This window comes from Arthroderma uncinatum (genome assembly GCF_011692745.1).
Source record: "Arthroderma uncinatum strain CBS 119779 chromosome Unknown scaffold1, whole genome shotgun sequence".
NCBI classification, from domain to species: Eukaryota; Fungi; Ascomycota; class Eurotiomycetes; order Onygenales; family Arthrodermataceae; genus Arthroderma; species Arthroderma uncinatum.
In genome coordinates, this window is record NW_022983863.1 from 3,202,842 (window position 1) to 3,227,828 (window position 24,987).

General features: G+C 48.7%; 5 protein-coding genes across 5 annotated transcripts; 4 read left to right on the forward strand and 1 right to left on the reverse strand.

The window, feature by feature from the left end:
* Nucleotides 1-1,198: 1,198 nt before the first annotated feature.
* On the forward strand, nucleotides 1,199-1,565 carry GIQ15_00974 (uncharacterized protein; the record flags this gene model as incomplete). Its single annotated transcript, XM_033548391.1, has 2 exons — nucleotides 1,199-1,398; nucleotides 1,466-1,565. The coding sequence occupies 2 exons, from the start codon at nucleotides 1,199-1,201 to the stop codon at nucleotides 1,563-1,565; spliced, it is 300 nt and encodes a 99-aa protein (XP_033409342.1).
* A 9,585-nt stretch (nucleotides 1,566-11,150) lies between these two features.
* GIQ15_00975 (proteasome subunit alpha type 6) lies at nucleotides 11,151-11,937 on the reverse strand (the record flags this gene model as incomplete). Its single annotated transcript, XM_033548392.1, has 2 exons — nucleotides 11,151-11,209; nucleotides 11,283-11,937. 2 exons carry the CDS (start codon nucleotides 11,935-11,937, stop codon nucleotides 11,151-11,153), a joined length of 714 nt encoding a protein of 237 aa, XP_033409343.1.
* A 453-nt stretch (nucleotides 11,938-12,390) lies between these two features.
* On the forward strand, nucleotides 12,391-13,457 carry GIQ15_00976 (proteasome subunit alpha type-6; the record flags this gene model as incomplete). Its single annotated transcript, XM_033548393.1, has 5 exons — nucleotides 12,391-12,397; nucleotides 12,460-12,522; nucleotides 12,587-12,681; nucleotides 12,762-12,974; nucleotides 13,071-13,457. 5 exons carry the CDS (start codon nucleotides 12,391-12,393, stop codon nucleotides 13,455-13,457), a joined length of 765 nt encoding a protein of 254 aa, XP_033409344.1.
* A 1,300-nt stretch (nucleotides 13,458-14,757) lies between these two features.
* Nucleotides 14,758-15,507, forward strand: GIQ15_00977 (uncharacterized protein; the record flags this gene model as incomplete). The annotated part of the gene is made up of 4 exons (XM_033548394.1): nucleotides 14,758-14,770; nucleotides 14,843-15,077; nucleotides 15,140-15,305; nucleotides 15,379-15,507. The coding sequence occupies 4 exons, from the start codon at nucleotides 14,758-14,760 to the stop codon at nucleotides 15,505-15,507; spliced, it is 543 nt and encodes a 180-aa protein (XP_033409345.1).
* A 6,354-nt stretch (nucleotides 15,508-21,861) lies between these two features.
* GIQ15_00978 (di/tri peptide transporter 2) lies at nucleotides 21,862-23,715 on the forward strand (the record flags this gene model as incomplete). The annotated part of the gene is made up of 3 exons (XM_033548395.1): nucleotides 21,862-21,890; nucleotides 21,952-22,322; nucleotides 22,382-23,715. 3 exons carry the CDS (start codon nucleotides 21,862-21,864, stop codon nucleotides 23,713-23,715), a joined length of 1,734 nt encoding a protein of 577 aa, XP_033409346.1.
* Nucleotides 23,716-24,987: the final 1,272 nt, after the last annotated feature.

A 24,987-nucleotide genomic window follows, 5' to 3' on the forward strand; every position in this document is an offset into this window, starting at 1 on the left:
GAACAACACACCACCAGCATCGGACCCTTAAGCGATTGGCCGGTCACCTCGCCAATCCAACCAGAACTGAGGAAAGAGGTCGGGGCGTTGCTGCGGCTCGAAACACAGCTAGAGCGGGCTAGAAGAAGTACATCAGTCTGGACCTGCAGCCTCAAAACACAAAGCATGAGCAGTCCGAGAGGTCGGAAATATTTCATCTGAATCAATCTACAAAGTACCGACCTAACCAGCTCCGAGCTTAGGCAGGGAAGCTTGCTGGTTTTGCCACGCATCTTGGACGAATACGGGAGATATACCTAGTTCCCACTGGAATTGACCTTTGGAAAGAGTTTCTCTCTATCAACTCGGCTGTTTAACACGTCATTTTTTTAATATCTCGGGGCAAGGCTGATGCTGCTCTCAATGCAACAGGGTTGGACTTCTCCCTTCGCTAATACTGAACATGCAAGATTGAATTCGAAACCTCGCTAATATTTGACATTTTCGATAGATTCCAGAGCAGCCTGTGTTTCCCGTAGGTAGGGGGTTTTCAACTTCTCGGGGTTGAGGGACGATGAACTCTAATATATCAAACTGGAGCTGGGTACTGCTGGTTGAGGTGTATGAGCTGGCATGGGAACATAAAAGGAATCGTCATGTCCTGAATTATTCCTTTAGTCCTACACCAAACTGAATCTAAAGCCCAGAGGAATATCAACGGCGATTCAAGATGGCTAAACTCCTCTTCCTGCTCTTACTTTCTCTCTTCAGTGAGTTCCCCATATTCCCACTGGTATAACATTCTGCAATATCTTACTGAACTCCATAGGCGCCATTTCTTTGGCAATCCCTGGCCACGACAACAGTGAGTGTGCACACTGGTGTCAAGACAACTATTCAAAATGTGGATATAAGAATGTTGGCGCATGTGTCTCTGAGGCTGCGCATAATGGTTTTGAGTGTTGCTGTGGGCCGGTACGTCTGCTCTGCCTCTATACCCTTTGGAAGGACACGATGATGTCCTGTTGATGACCGAGGCTAACTGAATATAAATAACAGTGCAAGGCTCCAATGTTCTGCAAAGACCATAAATGTTCCTGCCCGCCTAATACATGTGGTGCCAGTTGCTTAGAGGTATGTGTTATTTCCCATTGTTTTCCAAGGCTTATCGGATATATACTAATATGCCAATAGTGCAAAGCCCCCAAGCAGTGTACCAATGGACAATGTGTTTGCCCAAAGGACACTTGTGGAACTGATTGCAAGGAATGCAAGGCTCCTAAGCAGTGCAATTACGGCCAATGTTCTTGCCCACTCGGAACGTGTGGCGCTGATTGCAAAAAATGTGACGCCCCTAAGCAATGCATCAATGGTCAATGTGCTTGCCCAAAGGACACTTGTGGTACTGATTGCAAGGAGGTATGTCTACAACTTCCCTGACTTCTAGTTTCAAGTCTAGTCAAATATCTAACTAACATAACTACAGTGCAAAGCTCCTAAGCAGTGCAATTATGGCCAGTGCTCTTGCCCACTTGGAACTTGTGGTGCTGATTGCAAAAAATGTGATGCCCCTAAGCAATGTATAAATGGCCAATGTTCTTGCCCAAAGGACACTTGTGGAACCGATTGCAAGGAATGCAAGGCTCCTAAGCAGTGCATTTATGGACAATGCCAATGTCCAAAGGATACATGTGGATCCGATTGCAAAGAATGCAAGGCTCCCAAGCAGTGCATATACGGCCAATGCCAATGTCCAAAGGATACCTGTGGTGCTGATTGCAAAGAGGTATGTGCGCATCCCGCAGGTGGCCACTGGGTTCAAGGCTAATAAAATATTCAAATATTATAGTGCAAGGCTCCCAAGCAATGCAAGAATGGCCAGTGCTCTTGTCCAGCAAATACTTGTGGAAATGATTGCAAGGAGGTACGTGTATAATCTTCTTTAGTCTTCGGGTTCAAGTCTAGAGACAAATCTAACATAATTACAGTGCAAAGCTCCTAAGCAGTGCATATACGGCCAATGTGTCTGCCCTAAGAACACATGTGGAAGCGACTGCAAGAAGTGCGAATATCCCAAGGAATGCAGGAACGGCCAATGTGTCTGTCCAAAGGATACCTGTGGAAACGACTGCAAGAAGTGCCAGTATCCCAAGCAGTGCATATACGGCCAATGCCAATGTCCAAAGGATACCTGTGGAAGCGACTGTAAGAGATGCGAACGCCCCAAGGAATGCAGAAATGGCCAGTGTGTCTGTCCAAAGGATACCTGTGGTAATGACTGCAAGAAGTGCCAGTATCCTAAGCAGTGCATCTATGGCCAGTGTGTCTGTCCTAAGAACACATGCGGAAGTGACTGCAAGAAATGCGAATACCCCAAGGAATGCAGGAATGGCCAATGTGTCTGCCCGAAGGATACCTGTGGCAATGACTGCAAGAAGTGCCAGTATCCCAAGCAGTGTATATACGGTCAATGCCAATGCCCAAAGGATACTTGTGGCAATGATTGCAAGAAGTGCCAGTATCCCAAGCAGTGCATATACGGCCAATGTCAATGCCCAAGAGATACCTGTGGCAATGACTGCAAGAAGTGCCAGCATCCCAAGGAGTGTAAGAATGGCCAATGCCAATGCCCGAAGGATACTTGCGGAAATGACTGCAAGAAATGCGAGTACCCCAAGCAGTGCATATACGGTCAATGCCAATGCCCAAAGGATACTTGTGGAAATGATTGCAAGAAGTGTGCATACCCTAAGAAATGCAATTACGGCCAATGCTCTTGCCCACTTGGTACATGCGGTGGTGATTGCAAAAAGGTATGACATATACATTCTACGGTTGAAATAGTATCACAGTACTAACTATATGCTTTACAACACTAGTGCTTGCCGCTTCAGAAGTGCAGGGATGGTAGATGTACATGGTATTAACATGGGCATCACACATTGTGAACAAGGTATGATTCTCTTCCCGAAACTTTATGAGTGTAAGTATGTATATTAACATTGCTAATAGTACCAAGCCACCCTCGATCCTGGATATATTAGCAGTTCCACGTGCTTTTACACCCTAATAATACCAGGTCGAAAAATAGAGTGAAATCATCTATTTTGAAGGGCCCAGCTTGTGCTGCTTAACGAAAGCCATGTCGATAATGAACTGGAGCGTCATGATTGAAATGTTGGAAAAAGATAAAAAAAATGTTTTTACTCTTAGTAGCTGGGAATGACATGGACATTTATTTCGGGAACATGTTCTGACTATGGTGTACTTATTACAAGGCCACTAATAACCCCTTTATTTACTCTGGAAATATTCTCCTCTCCGGCCCGCAGTGTTTATTCATCAAGGGGCTATGATGTAGTCATACTTCTGGCGCTGCATCTATCAATAGTAACTCCGAGCGGCGAAGTAGAGTAAACAGTTAAAATATACGAGATACATCAATGATGTACCGCCTCTGCTCTCTCCAAATTACATGCATAGACGGCTGGGTGGGTGCTAGCCTGGCTTTCTTTTTCACTTAGAGCTTGAATCTAAGTTGCGGGAGAAAAAACCGGCAGGGTATATAGCTTGGCTACAAACGCCTCTTTCAGGTAGCTATGATATCAAGGATACCTAGTTTATGCTTTTCAAACCAGCACCGCGAGAATCTGCTTGAAAGGAGCTCCCCGTGTCTTAGATTCTGAGGAGTATAGAAGAAAACAGGACGAGCATACGGGTTAACTTGACTCATCAAATGTTTAAAGACTTCTATCTCTAGTCCTATAACCCCCTCTTCCTCCATAGAAAAGCAACACAGCACATTGACCCGGCCAGAGGCGAAGTTAGATAAAAAAAAAAAAAAAAAAAACATAAAACTGAGTTGGTAACCACCATCCCTCTCCGGAGGACGTGCAACCCTACTATCACACTCCTCGCCCACCTCTGCATGCGTTGTTGTTGTATCGTTCCATTCACTCGTTCTTCCTCCATTAACTATAACTTTGTCGATCTAAGACATATAGTTAGAGAAACTAGATAGGCCCTGGATATTGCCCCCCCTGGAGCTATCTATAGCCGTCATCTAAATGGAAGCTAAAACTACATGGCGGCGGCGGTGGCTTTGGAAGTTTGATTGGATTCCATAAATCTCTCCGAGTCACTTTCTTCATTCACCAAAACGAACTTGTGAGATTTGGCCTCCCAATGATCTCTTCTGCCCAATATTCAGCTAAATGCGACAGTAACAGGCTCTTCAGCCCTCAGAACCTTCCATAAGGACAGTAGCTGACTCTCATTCCTACTCAATAAAGCTAAGATTTGATCCGTAGAGAACTGAAATTTGCCGAGCTTATACATGGTTAATCGCTGTAAATTCGGGGGTAAAATATCTTTTGGAGAGGCGAGTTTCAGCGAATTTCATCCGGTTTGCCCAAAACAAAACTAAGTGAACCTCAAGGCCTCTATGTATGAGGGCAGCGAATTACCGTACACGGGTAACTGAGTAGAGTACCACAGATATCTCGTACTGGTTGCTCAACGTTGCTATAGGGTTGTATGGCGGCATCGAAATCAAGATTCAAGGCCTCCAGCATGGGGTGATGGAGAAACAGAGCTTCTGATGGGATGACTGGCTGTAGAAGACCAAAGGTTCCTTCGCCTGTGTGTAACCGTCGCTCTCCAAGGGTATATGCAATATCTTCAAGTATATTTGATTGCTAGGTGGCATACAGGAATTATCTGCACGAATCTTCCTATAATTAGATGCTCTAGAAGTAATGGGCCTATATTCTGTTTCTGGCTCGCGGGCTGGATATTCCTAAGTAGTTAATGCATATAATTCTAACGTTTCGTAGATGATAGAAATGTTACGTGCATCCGTAACATCGTAATACACCGCTAGGGATATCTGTTTACAAAACAGATATGCACGCCCTCGAACCTCTGAAGAGAGTTTGAAATCGGGTCTGGAGGAATGAGGGGGTTAGGGATCCAGATTAAATGCCATCGAACTTTGGTATTTCGATTTTTGGGGATTTTTAACAGCATTATTGCAGCAAGAGAGTTTCGCTGACCGTCATCATTTGATATATTTGGATAAGTGGCGAGGGGGCTAGATGAAGGATAACAAGGAGTGGGAATCTAGGGTATAAGCACATCATTGATCTGGAGTAAAATCTCAGATAGGTCGAAAATTGAGTCATCCGTTATTTTTATAACCGAAATGGCGATTGATGATTATATGAAAATCACCTTTGCTTGCTGTTTGAAGCTCTCACGGCAGACACAGACTGGAATGGAAAATATACGAGGAATAAATATTCCATAAAATAATGCGGCGTCGCCGCATGGGGGAATCACAAGTATTTACTTGACCCAGGCAACGACTTGTACCCATGCTAGCTGTGCGAGACATTAGTTTCTAGGCTAGCATGTTTTCTCGTCTGTTAGCTAGGGTGGAATATCATTGCCGTTCAGGCTGTGGAAGCAGTCAAATGGAGCACATCAAGTCAAGTATATCCATGACTTCGCGGCTTCTCTCTCCTAGGATACTGATAATTATTTCAATATCTAGTTTGTAACTGCGAGCCACGGTATGATGGGAGTATCCCAACGAAGAGAGAGACGAGCAGATATGACGAGACGGATGATGGTCGTACTGATAGACATGGTTCCTGAATCTGTCAATCATGAATCGGCTGACTCGAAAATGCTGGCCTTCTTTCCTGAAAACCCAATAGGAGAAGAGTCTTTGTTGAATGGCAAGCCGTGTTGATGCGTCCTAAAAATATGAGACTCGTACTAGCTCGCACCAGCCGTTATACGAGGCTGAATGTTTTCTTTGGCTATGAGGCCGTCGATATCAAGACACGATTGGATACAACTTCACGAATTGCAGATGCTTGTGTTACCACATTTTACCCCCTATAAATGCTTTTGTTGGTATGCGACTCCGTATTTATCCCCCCAGCCCCGGTGCTGTCAGGCTCGAAGAAACCATCGAGACAAGAGATAATTACGGAATATACCAAACCAACATGGCCCGTTCTTCATACCACTCCTTGAATCATAGCAAGGAAAACTCTTGTACGGCGGACGCGACCGATTGGGCCATTTTTATCATCGCCGCATTGTGCGTCAATGTTACCTGGTGGTTGTTAGAGATTCCCAAGCTCTGGAAACATGGATTTGGCGCCTTCATGTCTGCTGTCTGCTGGCAGTGTCTCCGTATCAGTATGCCTGGTGTTGCAGGTGTGTTTGCTGTCTATCATGCCAGTTCATTCGAATACCTGCCCAAAATCTATTACATGGGCTACAATCCCCGAGAGCCTGTATAGGACCGCAGGCGCATGTCAACGTTTGAATATAGCAAAGCAATAATAGTCGACTTGCTCTCTGTCATCGCGTCGAGCATCTCAGTTTACAAGGCATGCAACCTCCAAGTGTCAGACAGTGGGGAGGTGGAAACACCCAAGTGGGCTTCTCAATACTGGATATATCCCACTCTCCCGGGCGCAGTCATCGGGCTCTGGCTTGTTGCAGCTGCGGTCATGAAACTGAGGTCGAGGGCATGGCTTATCATCGTCGGCTTTCTGCTTCTAGCCATTGTCTGTGTTGCGTTCTCGCTGGTCCTCTATTACGAGTCACCGCTCCAAAAGGATGGAACATGGTTTTTCGCATCTTTCTTCTATGCATATCTGGCTCTGCCACTTGCCCTTATCCCGCACGTCGCCTGGCAGCTGTTGATCCCAGTGATCAGTGTGTTGGCTCGAACAGGAGGAGTTGCTCTCGCAGCTATATCCGGATCATCTTCCTTTCCATTTTGCCAGCTCAGAAACAAAGCTTTCGGTGGAGTTTACTTGGCCTTTGGAATTCTTGCTGCCCTTCTTGCCATCTATGGCCGGTTCAAGTGGGATAGCGTCAGATATGTGTATATACCAAAGTCCCAATGGGAAGGATATCGGTTGCCAGGGCCAGCGATACAGGAATCAGTACCTGAGACGGGGACCGCAAAACATACGCATCCAGAAGCCGCTGCTGGTAAAGGAGAATGATGGAGTCAGGGCTTTCCATATCACAGCCTGTGCATAATAATGATTAATGTTTTCCACATTTGTTCTGAATATTCATCGAAAATGTTCCCCTTTAAGTCGCGGATGAATAAGCTCGATTAGTAATCACATCACACCAAGTCTAATACAAACAGTGCAAACAATGCGTATAGTCCTGATTAAGTAAGTGTTTGGTTCGCGACTGATAATGAGACTTTGGTGGGATCAAAAGGTGAATTGAAGCATGAACTTGCCCACAGCATAGGTATATGTCCAGATGCTGCCCTCTCATGCATCTGCGTGATGCCTCCTCCTCCTAAATCCGCGAATCCTCGGAGCCGCCGCGTCGAAGACGCGCTGTCGCAATTAGTCGACTCCTTACTACCCCCCAGTCCGCATGCTATCGACGATGATACCGGCTCAGAATCATACCGCGACGGTCACGGACGCGCAGAAGCTGCTGAGAGGGATGAACTTCGGCATCAGCTTGCCTTAGAAAATGCCTGGCGAATTATAAGGAACTATGGTAGTGGGAATAAGCAGCAGCCTGGGTCAAGCGTCGAGGTTTCTGCTGAAGTTATCAACAACGCACCCGACCTGATCAAACGCAGGCTGCTCAAAGTGAATACAACGCCCGACAAGGCGGTTCGGTTCTCCAATCTATACTCGCGACTTCTTACGCAGCCCGTTTTGAGCCAGAAGTGGGCAATTCTATATTTACTCTATCGCATCGGCGAGCGTGGCGGTGATGCCGACCAGCGGGATGGGAATCTACTCAGGGAGGGAGCGCGGAGCCCATTGCTTGACGAACGTCAACTGGATTATATGTCGATAAAGGATAAATTTGGAGGAAGACGGCCAAATGCACCCGAGAGCATTAACCCCGGGTCCTCAGCTTCTGCAATCGGCAGAGAAGTCTCGCCCATTGAGCTGAGCCAATCCCAGCGCGAATGGCGAGAGTCGAAGTCCTCCAGGCAACCGGAACGTAGGAAAAAGGTCGAAGATGAGCCAAAACCGTCTGGCTCAACTATAAGGAACATGGAAGATTTTATTCCACCCGAGAAGCAAACCCAAGAACCAGAACCTCCGGCCCAAGATGAGGTAGTGGTGAAACCATCTGAGCCGGAAATCCTCCGTGACCTCCCTTTCTTTTTGCAGGGATTATCGACAACGAACCTTGAATTCTCTGCTCAGTCTGTCCTAAAACTTCCAAAGACACTCCCCACACCTTTGGTTTCCATACTTCATACACTAGCAGAGCCATGTCTATTGTATCGGGGATTATCAAAGTTTGTGGAGCAGTCCGAAGGCGGGTTGATTGAGCAGAGCTTAAGAGCTGCAATAGGGAGCGAGCTTCGTTCGTACCTTGGCCTGGTAGCGACCCTAGAAGGGGAAATAAGGAGGGCTCTCACTGCGGTATCCCAAGATTCTGCCGATCAAAAATCAGTTATGGGAGCCGGGGTTACACTGAAGAGATGTGTTATATGGGTGAAAGATGCCACTCTCGCACTGCGCTTGATGAGTTTGATGGTAGAAGAGGCCCAAAATAAACGAGGGGGACAACTGATCTCCATGATTCATGAGTTTTCGACCTCTCACGGTGACCCCTTTGTTGGTGCTTATGCTGAGCGGCTTTTAACCCATGTGACGCGGCCATTCTACAATATGCTGAGGCAATGGATATACGATGGAGAACTATCAGACCCGTATAACGAATTCTTTGTCGTGGAGCCAGAGACCCGACCCGACATAGACCCACGGCGGACGGCAACAAGTGTTTGGGATGAGAAATATAAGCTGGATAATGATATGGTTCCAACCATCATGACACATGACTTTGCAAAGAAAGTGTTCTTGATTGGCAAATCACTCAATTTTATTAGATACGGCTGTGGTGATTCAGCCTGGGTTGTGGCATACTCGCGAGAATCATCTAAAGTGTTGCAGTATGGCGATACTGCTACCCTTGAAACTTATATCGACGAAGCATACAAAACTACCATGGCCCGCCTCATATTCTTGATGGACTCGAAATTCAAATTATTTGACCACCTTAATGCTTTGAAGAAGTACCTCTTACTCGGCCAGGGAGATTTCATTGCCCTGCTCATGGAAAGTTTATCGTCAAATCTCGACCGTCCTGCTAACTCCCAGTATCGTCACACCTTGACTGCTCAACTCGAACACGCTATTCGATCATCTAACGCCCAGCATGATTCTCCCGATGTGCTAAGGCGTCTAGACGCGCGCATGTTAGAGCTTAGCCACGGCGAGATCGGTTGGGATTGTTTCACCCTGGAATACAAAATTGACGCTCCTGTTGACGTGATTATTACTCCCTGGGCCTCGACACAGTACCTGAAAGTGTTCAACTTCCTTTGGAGGGTAAAGCGAGTCGAGTTTGCACTTGGAAGCACATGGCGGCGCTGCATGACTGGTGCAAGAGGCGTATTAGGTGGTGTCGATGACAAAGTTGGGGCAGACTGGAAAAGGGCTCGTTGCGTTATTGCTGAAATGATCCACTTTGTCTGCCAACTTCAATATTATATTTTATTCGAAGTCATTGAAGCCAGCTGGGACCAGTTACAAGTCGCCATCTCCAAACCGGGATGTACACTGGACGATCTCATTGAAGCGCACACTAAATATTTGAACTCGATTACTCACAAGGGTCTCCTAGGCTCGTCGTCATCGTCCTCATTTCCTCGCTCAGGCACGTCATCAACTGGAAGTAAAGAAGACTCTTTCCTTTCCCAGCTCCACCAAATACTCAAAGTGATGCTTGCATACAAAGATGCAGTGGATGGTTTATACTCCTTTTCAGTCGCGGAATTCACTCGTCGACAGGAAATTAACGCAAAGATTGAGACCCGAACTGCACAGGGACGATGGGGGGTAACTGAAAAGGATATGCAGCAACAGTCCACCCGACCAAACCGATCTGACTCAACTCGAAGAGTAGACTCACCAGCTTTGGGCGGTATTGATATATCAACAAATCAAAGAAAATGGTGGACTGCGGAGCCAAACTCGCCAGACACCCCTCTTCCCAGCGGCGATGCACTCTTTGGAGGAGAAGATCATCTGCTACCCTCCCTCCGCGAGCGTCTGCGTGAACTGTCCTCCGATTTCCGAGTTCGTTTAGTTACGCTTCTTGGTGATCTAGCGTATCAACCAGACGTCGACATGCGCTTTTTGGGAGTAGTGATGAATTTTAATGATGTATATCAAGTTACTAGGAGAAGGCGTGGAGTTTCAACTAAAGATAAAAGGAAAGGCGCTGGCGGTCCTAGTGGTACCGGGGATTCAACGGCGGACAGGGACCAAGAAAAACCTACAGGCGTTTCATGATGGGTTTGAATGTCTTTAGGCGCACAACCTTTGAAAGAGGGGTTTAATATTAGCTCATGTTTTTGCTTGATAAAGTTTTGATGTTGGTAATGATACCATTGGCGAAGATTAAATATTCAATATAATATCACTACACCGCGATAAATCACCAATTGATGATAGAGAATACGTATAATATAAGCTAGGGTCTAATGTTCACAGTGGGACTTAATTCAAGTACGAGGGGCAATCATTTAAAACTGGCTTGTTTCTCATCATAATCTATAGCATGTATAAAAGTAGAAAACGCTTGTATACATCTACAACTTAATCAGAGTCCGAATCCGAATCCGAATCCGAGTCGGAGCCGGAGGATGATGTACTATCAGAGGCTTTTGCAGTATTAGTTAGTTCTGTTCGTCTGAACCCCATTGCAACCGTCAGGCCTGTGGTTGGAATAAGAATTTAACATACCTGAGCTAGATTCAGACTCGGACGGAGAGGCTGCCTTGGTTTTTATTTCCACACCCTTTGTTTCCTTCGACTTTGTCTTTGAAGGCTTTTGAACCGAGCGGGATGTAACACTGCTGTCGCTGTCGCTATCACTACTATCGCTGCCACTATCACTAGTACTTTCGCTGTCGCTATCGCTCTCGCTGCTGCTACTGGAGTCGGATACAACGGCAGTTCTAGTTTTTCGGGTAGGCTTCTTGGGTGGCTGCGACTTCGGAGCCACAATACTGTCACCCAAGAGATGAAGGATCAACTCTGCACGCTGTCTCGTGCTCAGCCTCTTATGCCATGACGGACTTAGCCCGGCAGGTATTTCATCATCATCCCCACTACCATCTTTCTTTTCCAGTCGGTCTCTGAACAGATCTACAGCATCATCATATATAGATCTCTGGCTTTCAACATCAGCCGTCGTTGGGTCACTCGTACTCTTGTCGTCATTTGATATAGCTTCCTTGGCAGCTTCAACGATGCGCTTTTTAGCCGCTTCGCCCTTTAAGCTGGAAAGATAAGCGCTCAGCGCAGAGTTGTAGCTAGCGGGTATCCGATCTATAGAGAAACAGTTCTTGATGACGGCCGTTTCTCGGTTCTTCTGAAATTTCCATTCGCTTCTTGAGTTTTGATAAGTCGAGAGATATGATAAGACTGGATCGGATGAGACTTTGATTTCTGGTTTGGTTTGTACTGAAGCACTCCGGTCTTTCCTGCGCTCATCACGTTTGCGTCTCTTGGCAGCTCTTCTGTTTGCAAGTGAATCGGGGTCATCCTCTGGGTCTATCGTAAGCTCCACATCGGCTGTCTCCTCCTGTGGTTTTGTGTCTTCTGAAAAGGTGACGGATTTTCGAGACTTAGATTTGGTCTTTGGTTTGCTCATATCTTCGGGTATAGAAGAGTCCTTGGAATCATCTTGGTCCGGCTGGCTCTTTGGCTCGGCCTTTCGTTTCTTTGACGGAACCTGGCTGAGCCTATCTGGATGAATTTCGCCATTCTCATTGACGCTCTCGGAATTTTTATTGGATGAGTTTTTGGCAGGCTTTGACTTAGTTTTGGCCTTCTTCGAGGCAGAGAGAAGAGTAGATCCCATGATCCAATGTTTTTTTCTCGTATCTCACGTCAAACTGGTGGGAGAGAGAGCATAAAATTTGGTGGTTAACAGTTTGCCAATTGGTGTATTATATGCATGGGCCGTCCAGCAATGATAGTCAGAATAGAACGAATGACAAGAAAGAATTGTAGAACCGTATAGGTCGCGGGATATTGTTTTGTAAAGTCCAATCTCGACTCTGAGAATGCAGAAAATATTTCTTATGGGTTTTGATTCTGGGGATGTTGCACTAAGCCTAAACGGGCGCTAGGGCCAGCCCGAGCTTGCTACTCCAAGGCAGCTCCTGCAAACGCGTTCAACAACCACAAGAGCTTCTATCTACCAAACTACCACGATACTCTCTTCGTTCATTCTCTAGACGGCCCGCATAGATAGAGCTTACGACCTGTTACGTTTTTCCCTCTTCAGCTACCGTATCTGTCCTCAGCAACCATGTCGGGTAAGCGCTCACCGACGGTCGATGTTGACAGCGTCCCACCAGCTAAACGGTTGTGAAAATAGGAAGCGCGGGCTACGATAGACATATTACTATATTCTCGGACCAGGGGAGGTTGTACCAAGTCGGTCAGTAATATGAGCTCTGACATTGTCGTCCCGGGTGGATGCTGACGTTCTGTTCGATGTTTAGAATATGCTTTCAAAGCCATTACAGCTGCCAACATCACATCACTCGGAGTTCGAGGCAAGAACTGTGCTGTGATTATATCACAGAAGAAGGTTCCGGTACGATTTTTATTTTCTTGTGGAGATGATGTGCGGTTGATTGCAGAAGTGAATAACTAACCACGAATATCCCCATTCAGGATAAGCTCATTGAACCATCCTCCGTGTCCCATGTCTTCAAGATTTCCCCATCAGTGGGCTGCGTCGTAACGGGTTCGATAGCAGATGGTCGAGCACAGGTTACCCGAGCACGAAGTGAAGCTGCAGAGTTCGAGTACAAGTTTGGATATGAGATGCCATGCGATGTCCTCGCAAAGCGCCTTGCCAATATCAGCCAGGTGTACACACAAAGGGTTTGTTTACCTGGCCTTCCCCCCTTCCCATGGAATGCGTAAAGTGTTCCGTAACCCAAAATAACACTCAGCTGACGCCATAAACCATATATTTAGGCCTACATGAGACCTCTGGGTGTTGCAACGACTCTGATCTCGGTCGACTCTGAAAATGGTCCGCAACTATTCAAGTGTGACCCAGCCGGGTACTACGTTGGATACCGAGCCACCGCCTCCGGACCCAAGCAGCAGGAGATCCTCAACCTATTGGAGAAGAAGCTGAAGAACAAGGACGACGGAGGTGCAAGCTGGGAAGACGTGGTGGAGCTGGCGATAACGACCCTGGGTACCGTGCTGAGTGTTGATTTCAAAAAGGGCGAGATAGAGGTTGGCATTGTGGGTGGACCCCGTGCGGATGGCACCAAGGGCACACAGACCGCGTTCCGTACGTTGACGGAGGACGAGATTGAGGAACGGCTGCAGGCCATCAGCGAAAGGGATTGAATTGCTCCATGTTTCACTCACTTTCCCCCTTGAGAATCCAATTGACGATGCTACTGCTACTCTACAACAAACCTCTTCTTTCCTCCCCTTAGGTAATCTATCTCCCTTTGTGTAGGAGAAAGCGGTCCCTCCCCTAGTTCAGTCTGCCTAGCCAGCATCAAAACCGAGCGCTTTCCAATCAATTCTAATCTATACAAGGCATTGAGTTGGCATCCTCCTCCTCCCCCCCATAGTTGTTCCTGTATAGAACGGGCCGGGTAGTCGGTTGGATAATCGACCCGCGGGCCCGACAGTCTGCCAGAGGTGTACTTCCCCTGCATGAGACGCAAGAGCCTATGAAGAGCCGAAGCAGAACGATGATGACTTTCGCCTCTGCTGGCGTCTGCAGCAGTTTATGCTTATTTCCCATCGGACCTCGGGACAATTCATCCCAGCGCAGGTATCGCGAAGTCGTTTTTATCGCCATTGCGCACGGATGGCTGCTGGTCTGTGCAACGCAAGCGGCTGTGTCGACTCGGAGCCAGTAGACGCAGGCGAGCATCGCTGCATACGCTGCATTACTCCATCCGCTGGAGACAGTTCAGGGGGCCATTCAGCTTGCGATGCTGTAAAGGACGTCGGATAAAAGAAAAAAAAGACTGCTTTGTAAGCGTGGCAACGGCAGAAAGTCAGCTGGCGGCGACGGCGGCCGCGCTAGCCGCTTACGGTCTAGATGGCTGGTGTCTGTGGCGTGTGTGAACTGTGGCTGACGCAGGCGCGAGCTGGCCCTGCAGCAACTCGTCCATCCGGCGGAGAGAGGACGAGGATAGCATCAAGACATGCATCGTGTCGTGCCAATGCCTGCTAGCTCGATGGGAGGGACCCATTTTCTGGGTTCCCGTCGATTCGTTCACTGGCGGTACCTTGAAGATCTGGTCGTACGGAGCTTTGGTGGTGACCTGGTTCCCATTTTTTTTCTTGCTCGGTGATCTGTCCGATGCCTTCATCTCCAGCGCCATTGGATAGCCAGGGGGGCTTTCTTAGATATCGCCAGTTCACCATGTTGGCTGGTCTCGTCGTCTTTCGTCCTTTTAAGCTCGGCTCTTCCCGTCGTTTTGAGACGTTCTATTCCTCTCCATCCTCCATCATCAACAACTATCTACTATCTCTTCTACTTTCTAATCCGGACATTCATTACTTTTTCTTCTCTACGCCACTAATCAGCTCAATTGAACAAGAGCACCGTTCACTCGTCGCGGGCCACGATCGGATTCTATACATTTAATATTCTGCTTACTCCAATTGGACCAATTCATCCAATATGCCTGACGGATGTACGTTCTATTCATGCATGCGGCGTAGTGCATTTTCATCATCACCGGGCTACCTACTTACTCTTGAGATAGATAACGAAGCACGTGCTCTACGAGTATCTGAAATAATCAACGACTTTCGAACATTGCTTGTCCATATATCCCAGCTGAAGCTAGATGCCACAGAGATGGGAGAGGTGGCCCAGGGCTACATCCTCATGAGACAATGCGTTGCCGAAGCTCAGGAGTTGTTGGCATCACAGTTCGACATCCAGTCAATCCAAAATCTGCAAGGTGACGGCGAGTTTGAAAAGGTCCAGTTGCAGAGGTACCTATATACACGCTCTATATATATAGCCTGAACCTCCCTTTTTTACTAAATGATGACAGGATCATTCTCGATGCAAGCGCGCGCAGGTTTCAGGCGCACAAGATCTACCAACGCATGGCCGCAGCCAGACGGTGGGCGATGAGCCGAGCACAGATGCTCCAGGGCCAACGACCCAGCTCTCGTCACACTACTGCCCTCGCCGGCCTTGACGATACCCTGCGCACTGTAAGGAAAATGTTCCTCCTTTTCTTTCCGCCATCCTTATTTGAGTTTTGTTTTCTCTAATTAAAAGGCATAGGAACTCTCGAGGATCACGGACAGCTATGTCTTGAGCACCCTTGCCTCTGCCGATGTCCGTGCAGGCTATTGGCTCAACGAAGACCCCTCATTGAGTACCATACTGAACTGGATTCGGTCGCATTCTTAGTAACTAATGTCTATTATCCTGCCTCTGTGCGTGCGCGCGATACCACATGGGTGACCACCGCCTTCGAAAATCGCCATAATCAGGATCCCCGCGACGATCCATTTGCCTCCGACCGTTTCTTATTTATCCTTATCTCGAGTTATGCTTTTCAATGTCCTGATCTACTGCGATAGGAACTGGATTCCCCTTTTCGGGGGTCGCTGGACGACCCATACATCTCTTATCCTCGTCTTGGCCTTGAAACTCGTTTCATTCTAGAGCAGTCTCATACTATCAGCATGGGAACCGGTCTCAATAGCCCACACATGACTACTGCCCACCCAATCAGCTTCTACACGGCCCTGCATATCTTAGCTGCCTCGTTTATTTGTCTTCAACCCTTCCCCCCCCTTTTTCTGCTACAATCTAAAAATTGGACTTTTGGAACTTTGGGCATTGTGGAGGGCTTTTTTGGCACGGATGGATACCCATTCATTGTTTGTTTGTTTTTGGACTCAGAATTTAGCGACGGCATCTTACCTCTTTCCTTTTTCTTTTCTTTTTTTGTAACGGGAAATACGAACTGGCATCGCATGACTGACGTCTCTTTTCTTCTTCATTTTTATATTAAACGCGCACCGCAGAGCGGAGCTTTTATCCTATCAAAACTGAATTCTACATTCTACATTTTAACTTGGATCAATCAATCGCTTCACCAAAACATGCACATCCTACAGAGAATCATCCTACCCAGAATGGAAACCTTATTACCCGGCCCCTCCCCCCTCCCCTTAACGAATTTTCTGACATCCACGTAATGCATTCAGGTGGCTTGCGTTCCCAACGTTGGCGTTTGCGCATCGTATCCCACACCGATACATTACCTAAGGAAAAATACCCGAAACTGGAAGGTGGCGCTCCCTCCTGATGTCACTCTTCTTCGACGTGTACTATGTACGAGATACTCGCCACTGTGGCTGGAGAGGATTTGCTTGGTCGTGATGCCCACCGGATGCTGTCGGCTGATCCATTGTCTCAATAAAAAGGGCGCCATCAGAAGCTGACCTGCGGAGTTATGCTTTGCATGACGACATCTACAGCGGCGGCAGGGTCAATAGTGCAAGACATGGCGGGCTATAATGTCTCTTATCTTTTTTTGGCCTTATCAAGGGTTATGGGAGATGCTGGAGGTACGTGGTTTCTGTAGGAGCTTCCGGGCCCATATATACGGACTGCAGGAGAGGTGAAGGTCACTTCATCCACGCCATTGGTCGATCAAACGTTGCGAAACAAATTGTGTGCATGCACTATGCGTGTTGAAAGCTTGGGGGACCCACCGTGCATTTCAGACGTTATCCGAGAATAATGATGCTGGCCAGCGATGCCGGGCGGTTTCTATAGCGCAGAAGATCAACTTCAGCAGATCAACTATTCCTTGAATCCAACATCAAGCCCATCGCCAATAGTGTTTGGCCGCTTTGCCACCATTCCCCCGTGACTCTATTCGGCAAAGCTGGCTGCCAGCAATGGCTTGAGGGCTACCGTGGGATGTTACACACCTTTAGCTTCTTCTCCTTCAGATGTGCCGAGTTTTCCTCCCTCTGGCAGCGAGATACTCGGCATAACCTTCTCCTTTCTGGCCATGTCGGCCTATCCTGAGTCTGTGGCTGCAGTAGTGCTCTGCGCAGAGGGAAGGATGTTGCCCAAACAAGAAACAGAGTGGACGGGAGACCAACCGCTTCTGGACTAGCGCACGCTGTCGCCGAAATGGGAAAAAGGTTAATCACAGAGATATTTCCCCTTTAAGACTAGCGTGGAGGCTCTTTCAGGTAGCCACATGGTCTTGGCATAAGTTTAATGGAAGGTACCTTGCATGGCCCGTGCTAAAATCTCTGCTCTGGCTTGCAGGTTGTGGCTGTGCAGGAAAGAGATTTCCCCTCCTGGGACGACAACGGCGTGGAAAACTTGCTCCGCGCAACAACTGTTACATCTCCGCTGGCTCACCGGCTCAGGTTCTCCGGTGTAGCAGTGGGCGGTCCTGCGTATATGCCTGTTGTGGTGGCTGTGAAAGGAGCACAAGAGAATTTCAACCTGGCTGTTGAGAAAATCGAGCTGATCTTCATGGGTATGCCAGGTCTGGCTGTTGTTGATACTTTTGATATTGGGCTATTTCTGGCAAGCTACCCTTCCATTCGATGGAGTACCCCGTAGACCGCCCTGATCTTACACGTTTAGCCACAATGATACCTCGCGGTGAGCCTGTCCTGACGGATAGATATTTCATCCGCCGCACAGCCGCGTGGGAACCACCCGCTTATCAGGATATTCAGACACACAGGTTCAGACTCCACTAGGTGCTTGTTCTATAGTTGCCACGATGCAGAACCCCCGCATACGATCTGTCGTCATCAGGAAGACAAAGAGACACGTTCCGAGCCGTCCCGCAGAAAGCCATACATGATGCTCGTCCTCCTCTCCCCCTATCTGATTAGGTTTCAACCGGCACCCACAATATATGAACCGGACGAAGTGCAGAGCATAATCGATATGCGTTGGCTACCCCATAGCCATTCAACGCGATATAACGATATATACATTCCCCGTCGAGCTTGATGCTGCATCGCTAGTGCGAGGCGAACGGGTCAAGCCGCGAGCCGCAAGCCGTAAGCCGCAGATATGGGCTACGAATGGGGGTATGCTGAGAACCCTACATTATTATTGTGCACACAGGGAAAGGGTCGTTAGTGGAGGAGGCGAATCTGTCATGAAAGCTGAGGCTGGGGCCATTGCCGCGAATGTGCGTCGAGAAGGACGTTCTTCCTTTGCGGCCTCAGGCAGCCATAACGGCGATATATGACGAGGCGTCACCTGGACAGCTTTCGTTTTGTGGGTGGGTGATGGTCGAATGAGTGCTGTCTCTATAGTGGCGTGCAAGGCAGGGGCCACCTCATTCCTCATTCGGGTCATACGGGATCAGATAGCCTATGGGACATCTGGTGAGCACTCCCATGTATATGTGATGTGTGTGCAACTCCCTTTGCATCTTAAAGGAGGCAGCAGTCGGATGCCTTATCTTAGGTATTAATCTGGCTAATTTCTGATGTTGGAGCTGAAATTGGAGCTGATGTTGGATGTGCTCGTCCAACATCACCATACAAAATCAGCATAAGCCGAAGGTCAACATCCTCCCATTAATCGATGCCATTTCGGTTAAGAATTTTTCTTATAGGTGTCTCACGATATAATCGAGCAGCTATGCCTCGATCTCTACTACTGCATGATGAGTGGACGATAGCTCCAACATTGTTGTTGCTAGTTCGTTTTTCAGCCATGAAGTCACGGGTCAGTGCTTGTTCGAGTCCTGAGACAGCCCTCTTCTCATCCATCTCGCATCGACGCGTGGAGGAGGCTGGGATCGGATGAAAATCGATCGACTGTTCTTGATCTAGCCTTGCGTTAAGCCTCGATGGGCATCAACACACACCAAACGATGAGGGAACAGTGTTCGAAAAACATCTGATATCTTCTTGGCGACAAGACAACAAGGTATACTTAGGCTGGACACAAACCACGCAAGTATACGGAGTATCGATCTTGGAGATGATTGCCCGATCGGCCGAAAAGGAACACGCACTCATGGGGGCCATCCATCATCTCATCTCATCAAATATATCATCCAGTGCATAAGGTAGGTCATCCTACTTCAGATCCTTTGCCGATTCCTTCAAGTGACAGCCTCGACGATGCCAACATTTATCGAAGGGAACCGAAAAAAAACGTTGTCCCCGGGAGATATTTACGCGAACGGAAGCTTCCGTAGCTCTACCCCCAATGTTCCCTCCATCCGTCGAGCGCTAAAAAGCTAGCTGTGGAGGCCTGTCGTCGGGGATAAAATTCTATCCACTTAAGGCGCTCCTCTCCGCAGGCCCGTACGGATACATACCTCTGTTGGAACAAGCTAATTACCTTATATCCCTCTCATCCTAGAGTCGGTTTGGATCGGGTAAATGGACGATGATAAACCAAGACCAGCCCATTCGTGTTCTAGAAAGAAAACTTCCACACTTTTCCGACCATGACGGACATGCCACGAAGTATTTAGCCAACGGGAAGAGATTCGTTGAAACTAAAATCGCGGTATGGATGACCAAGGTTGCTCAGCCCAATTAAAGCAGCACGGAGCATCTTACGGGGGCCATCCAGAGGCAAGATGATTGGAGATAATACGTCCGGTTTGTAAGATCAACACCTGCACACCACCATTGTTAGGTAAAACTTCTCCACGTCTCTCTCCACAAGCAGGTCAGCCAGGTATCTCGAGATGTCGGAAAATATGGGTGGATGGTAGTGGTAAATGCGCGCATGCCCGTTAGCTACGTCGGTTACGCCCATCTCTCCACACCGCACTCCGTAGATGGAGAACAACAGCTTCACTCTCAACCAGCCATGAGAATGCGTGCGCTGCTACCAACGGGTTTGTCGAGTCATGCACTGCATAAAATAAATGTGAATTCAGCATGGTTGACCCTTGAGCATGAAGAATCCGAGAGAGCCCGGTGCGCACTGGTAGCAACCTAGCAAGGATCGCGAGTGCGGAAATCAGGTGATAATGTAATATTCGGCGGAAGGAAAACGAGAGAGCGGGGAGTTCGATATAGAAACAGAAGGTGGGTAGAAGCTGTCAAGCTCATGGGCCCTATAAAGTCCAATCAGCATGCACCTAATGGATTGCCTTACCTTGTTAGGTTTAGCTAGGGATACTTCCTCAGAGGTATCCATGTTACAGCCCCAAGGAAGTGCGACATTTGTCTTCTGTAACAGGAATACGTATCTCTTACCTGGCCCAGCTGTCTCCGCATCACCCCCCAGGCTTCCATTACAGGAACAGCATGTCATCCAGAGGGTCAAGGATGCGAGGACCTGCTGTCAGCGTTGGCGAGGAGACTCGGAGCATCATTGGTGGTAACGACGCCAACACAAGAGCAAGTGTGGTTCACACTACTGGCGCGGGCTAACAAATAGGCTAACGGGACATGCAGGGAAGGCGAAGAGAAACCATGGAGCTCTTCCAGAAGAAAGAGGCCATCCTCGTATATGTTATCTCTGGGTTGCGCTGAACTGTTCCGCGCACCTCGGCTCGTGCGTCCACACAAGCCTTATCCAAGACTCTGAGCAGGGCTTAAGAACTGCCTAAGAACCGGCTTGGCGTGTAGCTAATGAGCTTGCCTTCGGCTCAGCAGAGCGACAAAAAGTATTCTTTGACGACGGTGGTGATTGAGCGTGAATCGAAAGCAGCGAAAGAGCCGATGTGATCGTCTGTCCAGGTGCCTTTCTGGAAGGATTTTTTTCGCCTGCCCCATGGGGAACGGCGCCGTCAACCGGAAAGGGCGCGCATCTTGTCGCTTTACTTTTACGGAGTGGCCGTTCTCCGTGTTTTTTATTTCCTGACGTTGTAAGATAAATAACAAATCTTACCAGACAGACTTTTTCACTTGCGGATCGACCGGCATTTCATCCTAACTTGGCTTCAACTGAAAAGCTTATGATGCCGGCCTTGTCAGAGACTGGGAGGGCTGGAGATGTCGCCTTTTTCCTCAGAGATAAGTGCCAGGATGCAGTTGATGTTGTCCAGCACCCGGTTATTTGTCGTGTCCAGCCTCTCAGCTCTCGGAAAGGGTCAACGGAGTGCTTAAATCAGGACATCTGGAAGGTCTGAGATGATTAATTAACTGGCCTCGGCAATGTTAGATTACGGCTCCACTGGGCCAGCAAAATACGAAACTTCCGGGAGAAGGATAACTTACATACGAAGTACACAGCAAGAGGGTATACTTACGCACATACATATGTGCATATGTACGTACAAGCCTTTCTCCAGTTTCGTTGATCCTTCATGTCGAAGGCTTGATGGCGTTGCTCCCATGCGACCCTATCCCTTCGATCCAAGGTTTATTTTAGCCTGCCTTCACGTTGCATTGACGGGGGGCTTCACCAGCAGCGTCTCAAGCGGGCGCTCGAACAGCACAACTCAAGCTTGCCCCCGGCCGGCCCTGCCCAGGACTGGTCCCTGGCCACTCACTTCGGGATTGCTGGTTAGGGTTCCAAGTCACCTGTTATCTCTGGCGTATACCTATATCCGGCATGGATGATAGGTGGAGCCCGGGAATTTTCTGAAGGGGAGGAAGCAGAAATATATATCAGCCATCGTTGCCGGCGGGAGCCCGTTCTCCTTCTCTCTTTTCCTGCTCTTCCTCTGCCCGCTGCTCTCTCCCTTCATCCCATCACTTGACACTGCTTGGGAGCTCTTTCTTTACCCTCACCCGACGGAAGACAGCTCTGGGACAGGTCCAAGGGCATCTCCATCCCGCCGCCGTCATGGCTGATAAAGAAACTGCGCCGGTTCAGTGAGTCCTCTCTGCTTCTCCTTCTTTTGCTGTTGGACCGTTGCTAATAGCTGTTAAAAAGGGCAACCCAGCAAGTCAATGCTGATGAAAAGTATGAGACAAAAGAAGTCGCCAATGATGCTGTACTAGACACGAAGGCTGGCTCAGACAGCCTCGATGCCGAGAAGGGCGAGGGTTTCGAGACTCCAGGCGGCGAAGAGCCAACCGAGAGCGAAAAATTCAACCTCAGACACATTGGTGAAAGTCTGCCACTATCGGCATGGCTGGTCGCCGTTGTTGAGCTCTGCGAGCGTTTCACCTACTATGGAATGAACGGCTTGTTCCAAAACTACATCCAGCGTCCATTCGATGGTAGCCAGGGACGTGGTGCTCTCGGTCTCGGCCATCAGGGTGCTACTGGATTGACCACCTTCTTCCAGTTCTGGTGTTATGGTAAGCATGCAGTGATGGATGCTCTTCTCCAGTCCTTGCCTGCTAACTCCATCGTCTAGTTACCCCAATCTTCGGTGCCATTGTTGCTGATCAGTACCTCGGAAAGTACAAGGCCATCCTTTACTTCTGCTTCGTCTACATGGCTGGTCTCGTCATCCTCGTTGCTACCTCTGTACACAGCTCTCTCGAACATGGAGCCGGACTTGGTGGATTCATTGCATCCATCATCATCATCGGTATCGGCACTGGTGGTATCAAGTCCAACGTCGCCCCTCTAATTGCTGATCAGTACAAGCGCCGTGTGCCCGCCGTTTCCACCCTCAGCACCGGTGAGCGTGTCATCATTGATCCAGCCATCACCATCCAGAGAATCTATATGATCTTCTACGCCTGTATCAACATCGGCTCTCTCTCTCTGCTCGCCACTCCATACATGGAGCTGTATGTTGGCTTCTGGTCCGCATACTTGCTCTGCCTGTGTGTCTTCGTTGTCGGAACTGTCACCCTCATCCTCGGACGCAAGGCATACGTTGTTCGTCCTCCAACTGGCTCCATCATCACCAATGCCTTCCGCGCTCTCTGGATCATGGTCACCAACAGAAACATGGATGCTGCCAAGCCATCATACCAAGCTGAGCACGGTAACCGCCGCAGCGTCCAGTGGGACGACCAGTTCGTTGATGAGCTCAAGCGTGCTCTCATTGCCTGCAAGGTCTTCGCCTTCTACCCAATCTACTGGGTCGTGTACAACCAGTTCTCCGGTAACTTCGTTTCCCAGGCTGGTCAAATGGAGGGCCACGGCATCCCCAACGATCTCATGCAGAACTTTGACCCAATCGCCATTCTCATCTTCATCCCTATCCTCGACCGTATCGTCTACCCCATCATGCAGAAGCTTCACATCCCCTTCCCGCCAATCTCACGTATCTCTGTCGGTTTCATCATCGCCTCTCTCGCCATGGCATACGCTGCTATCGTGCAGACCCTCATCTACAACGCCGGACCATGCTTCGAGCACCCGCTCGCATGTCCTGAGGGTATTGTCGATGGTGTTGCCCAGGGCAACCACGTCCACATCGCCATCCAAACGCCTGCATACATGCTCATTGGTATTTCCGAGATTTTCGCCTCCGTGTCTGGTCTCGAGTACGCCTACACCAAGGCCCCAGTGTCCATGAAGTCTTTCGTCCAGTCTATGTATCTGCTCACCAACGCCTTCGGATCTGCCATCGGTGAGGCTCTTATCCCCGTTGCCTATGACCCAGCCATCCGATGGATGTTCGTCGGTCTTGCCTGTGCCTCCTTCGCCACCGGTATCATCTTCTTCTTCATCTTCCGCGGCTTGAACGCGAAGGAAGAGGAGTTGAACAGAATGGACAAGGACGAGAGTTAGATACGGCAATGAGATGAAACACGACGAGATGTCATGTATAGGATTTTCTAATTATCATATTTTTCACCCGTTCCATACTCAATATCCCATATATCCCTCTAGTCTAGATCAAAATTACTGGTTAGCTAGATCCTTGTTTGTCTACCTTCTCTGCTCGAAGGATGTATATATAGAAGCAGTTAACTAATCGATAAATCGCTGCTTTCTTCACTTACCTTGCCCTCTCTCTGCCGCATCAATCTGCCCGCCACTGATCCTTCATCTGCGCCCTCGTCGTTCTCTGCCCATCCGGCGTGTCTATCGCTCGTGTGATCGCGCCCAGATGTAACGTTCCAAAGCCGCATCAACGGACGGCCATGGCTTACGTAAGGCCGCATAAACTTCCCAGTCTGGAACAAGGATTCCGATCTTCAACCTCACTTCATCGAGCTGGTTGGCTGCGTCCTGGTCACCTTTGCTTTTTTATACGATCTATCAGATGCAGCTGTTCACTTATTTATCTTACTCGCTCTCCCGGAGGGTGCGAGCCCAATCTCTGTGTGACTCTGTCAACGCCCGCGTGGTCCTGGTGGTAGAACGATACATGTCAGGCTGTATAGGGGGGCTGTCAGCGCCGGCGTCAGGCTCAGCGCTGCGCGGTCTCATGGTGGCGGCGGGAACTGCGTGCGCCGGGAGGAGATGATGGTGACGGTGACGGTGGCCGTAAACTGGTTTGTGATGCCTCGAATATACCAGGATGGAACGATAATATCTATATTAATTATAGAACCTCGTGGCTTGTGAGATGCACCTCGGATACACCCAGTCCAAGGACAAACGACGAGGGACGAAGCGAAGCTGGGACGAGGCGATTCACTCATTCGCGATGTGAGCTGTATAGACTGCAGCTCTAGTCGAGCAGATCCCCCGCGGTGGCTTCGCTCCAAGTTCTTATCCATACACGGTAGCTAGGTTGTGTATGGTATGATAGGCACCCCCAGTGCTAAGCCACTTATTTTTCCTTGAATATGCCATCGATATACCAGTTTGTCTCCACGAGACTCGCCTCTTTCTTCTCCGCTTGGGCCAGCCTTACAGGGCTACCTGTTACTCTTCAAAGGCGCAGCCTGGGGGAGATTCAATCTATGATATCATGGGGCTCGATCACTCGCACTCCGGAGTACTTGCCAGAAAAGGCGTGGCCGACGGAGGCCTGCGGTCACTGTGCAACCTGAACTGCGTGCTTCGCCGTACAAAACCAACGTGAAGGCAAAAAGCAAGGGGGTCGGAGCT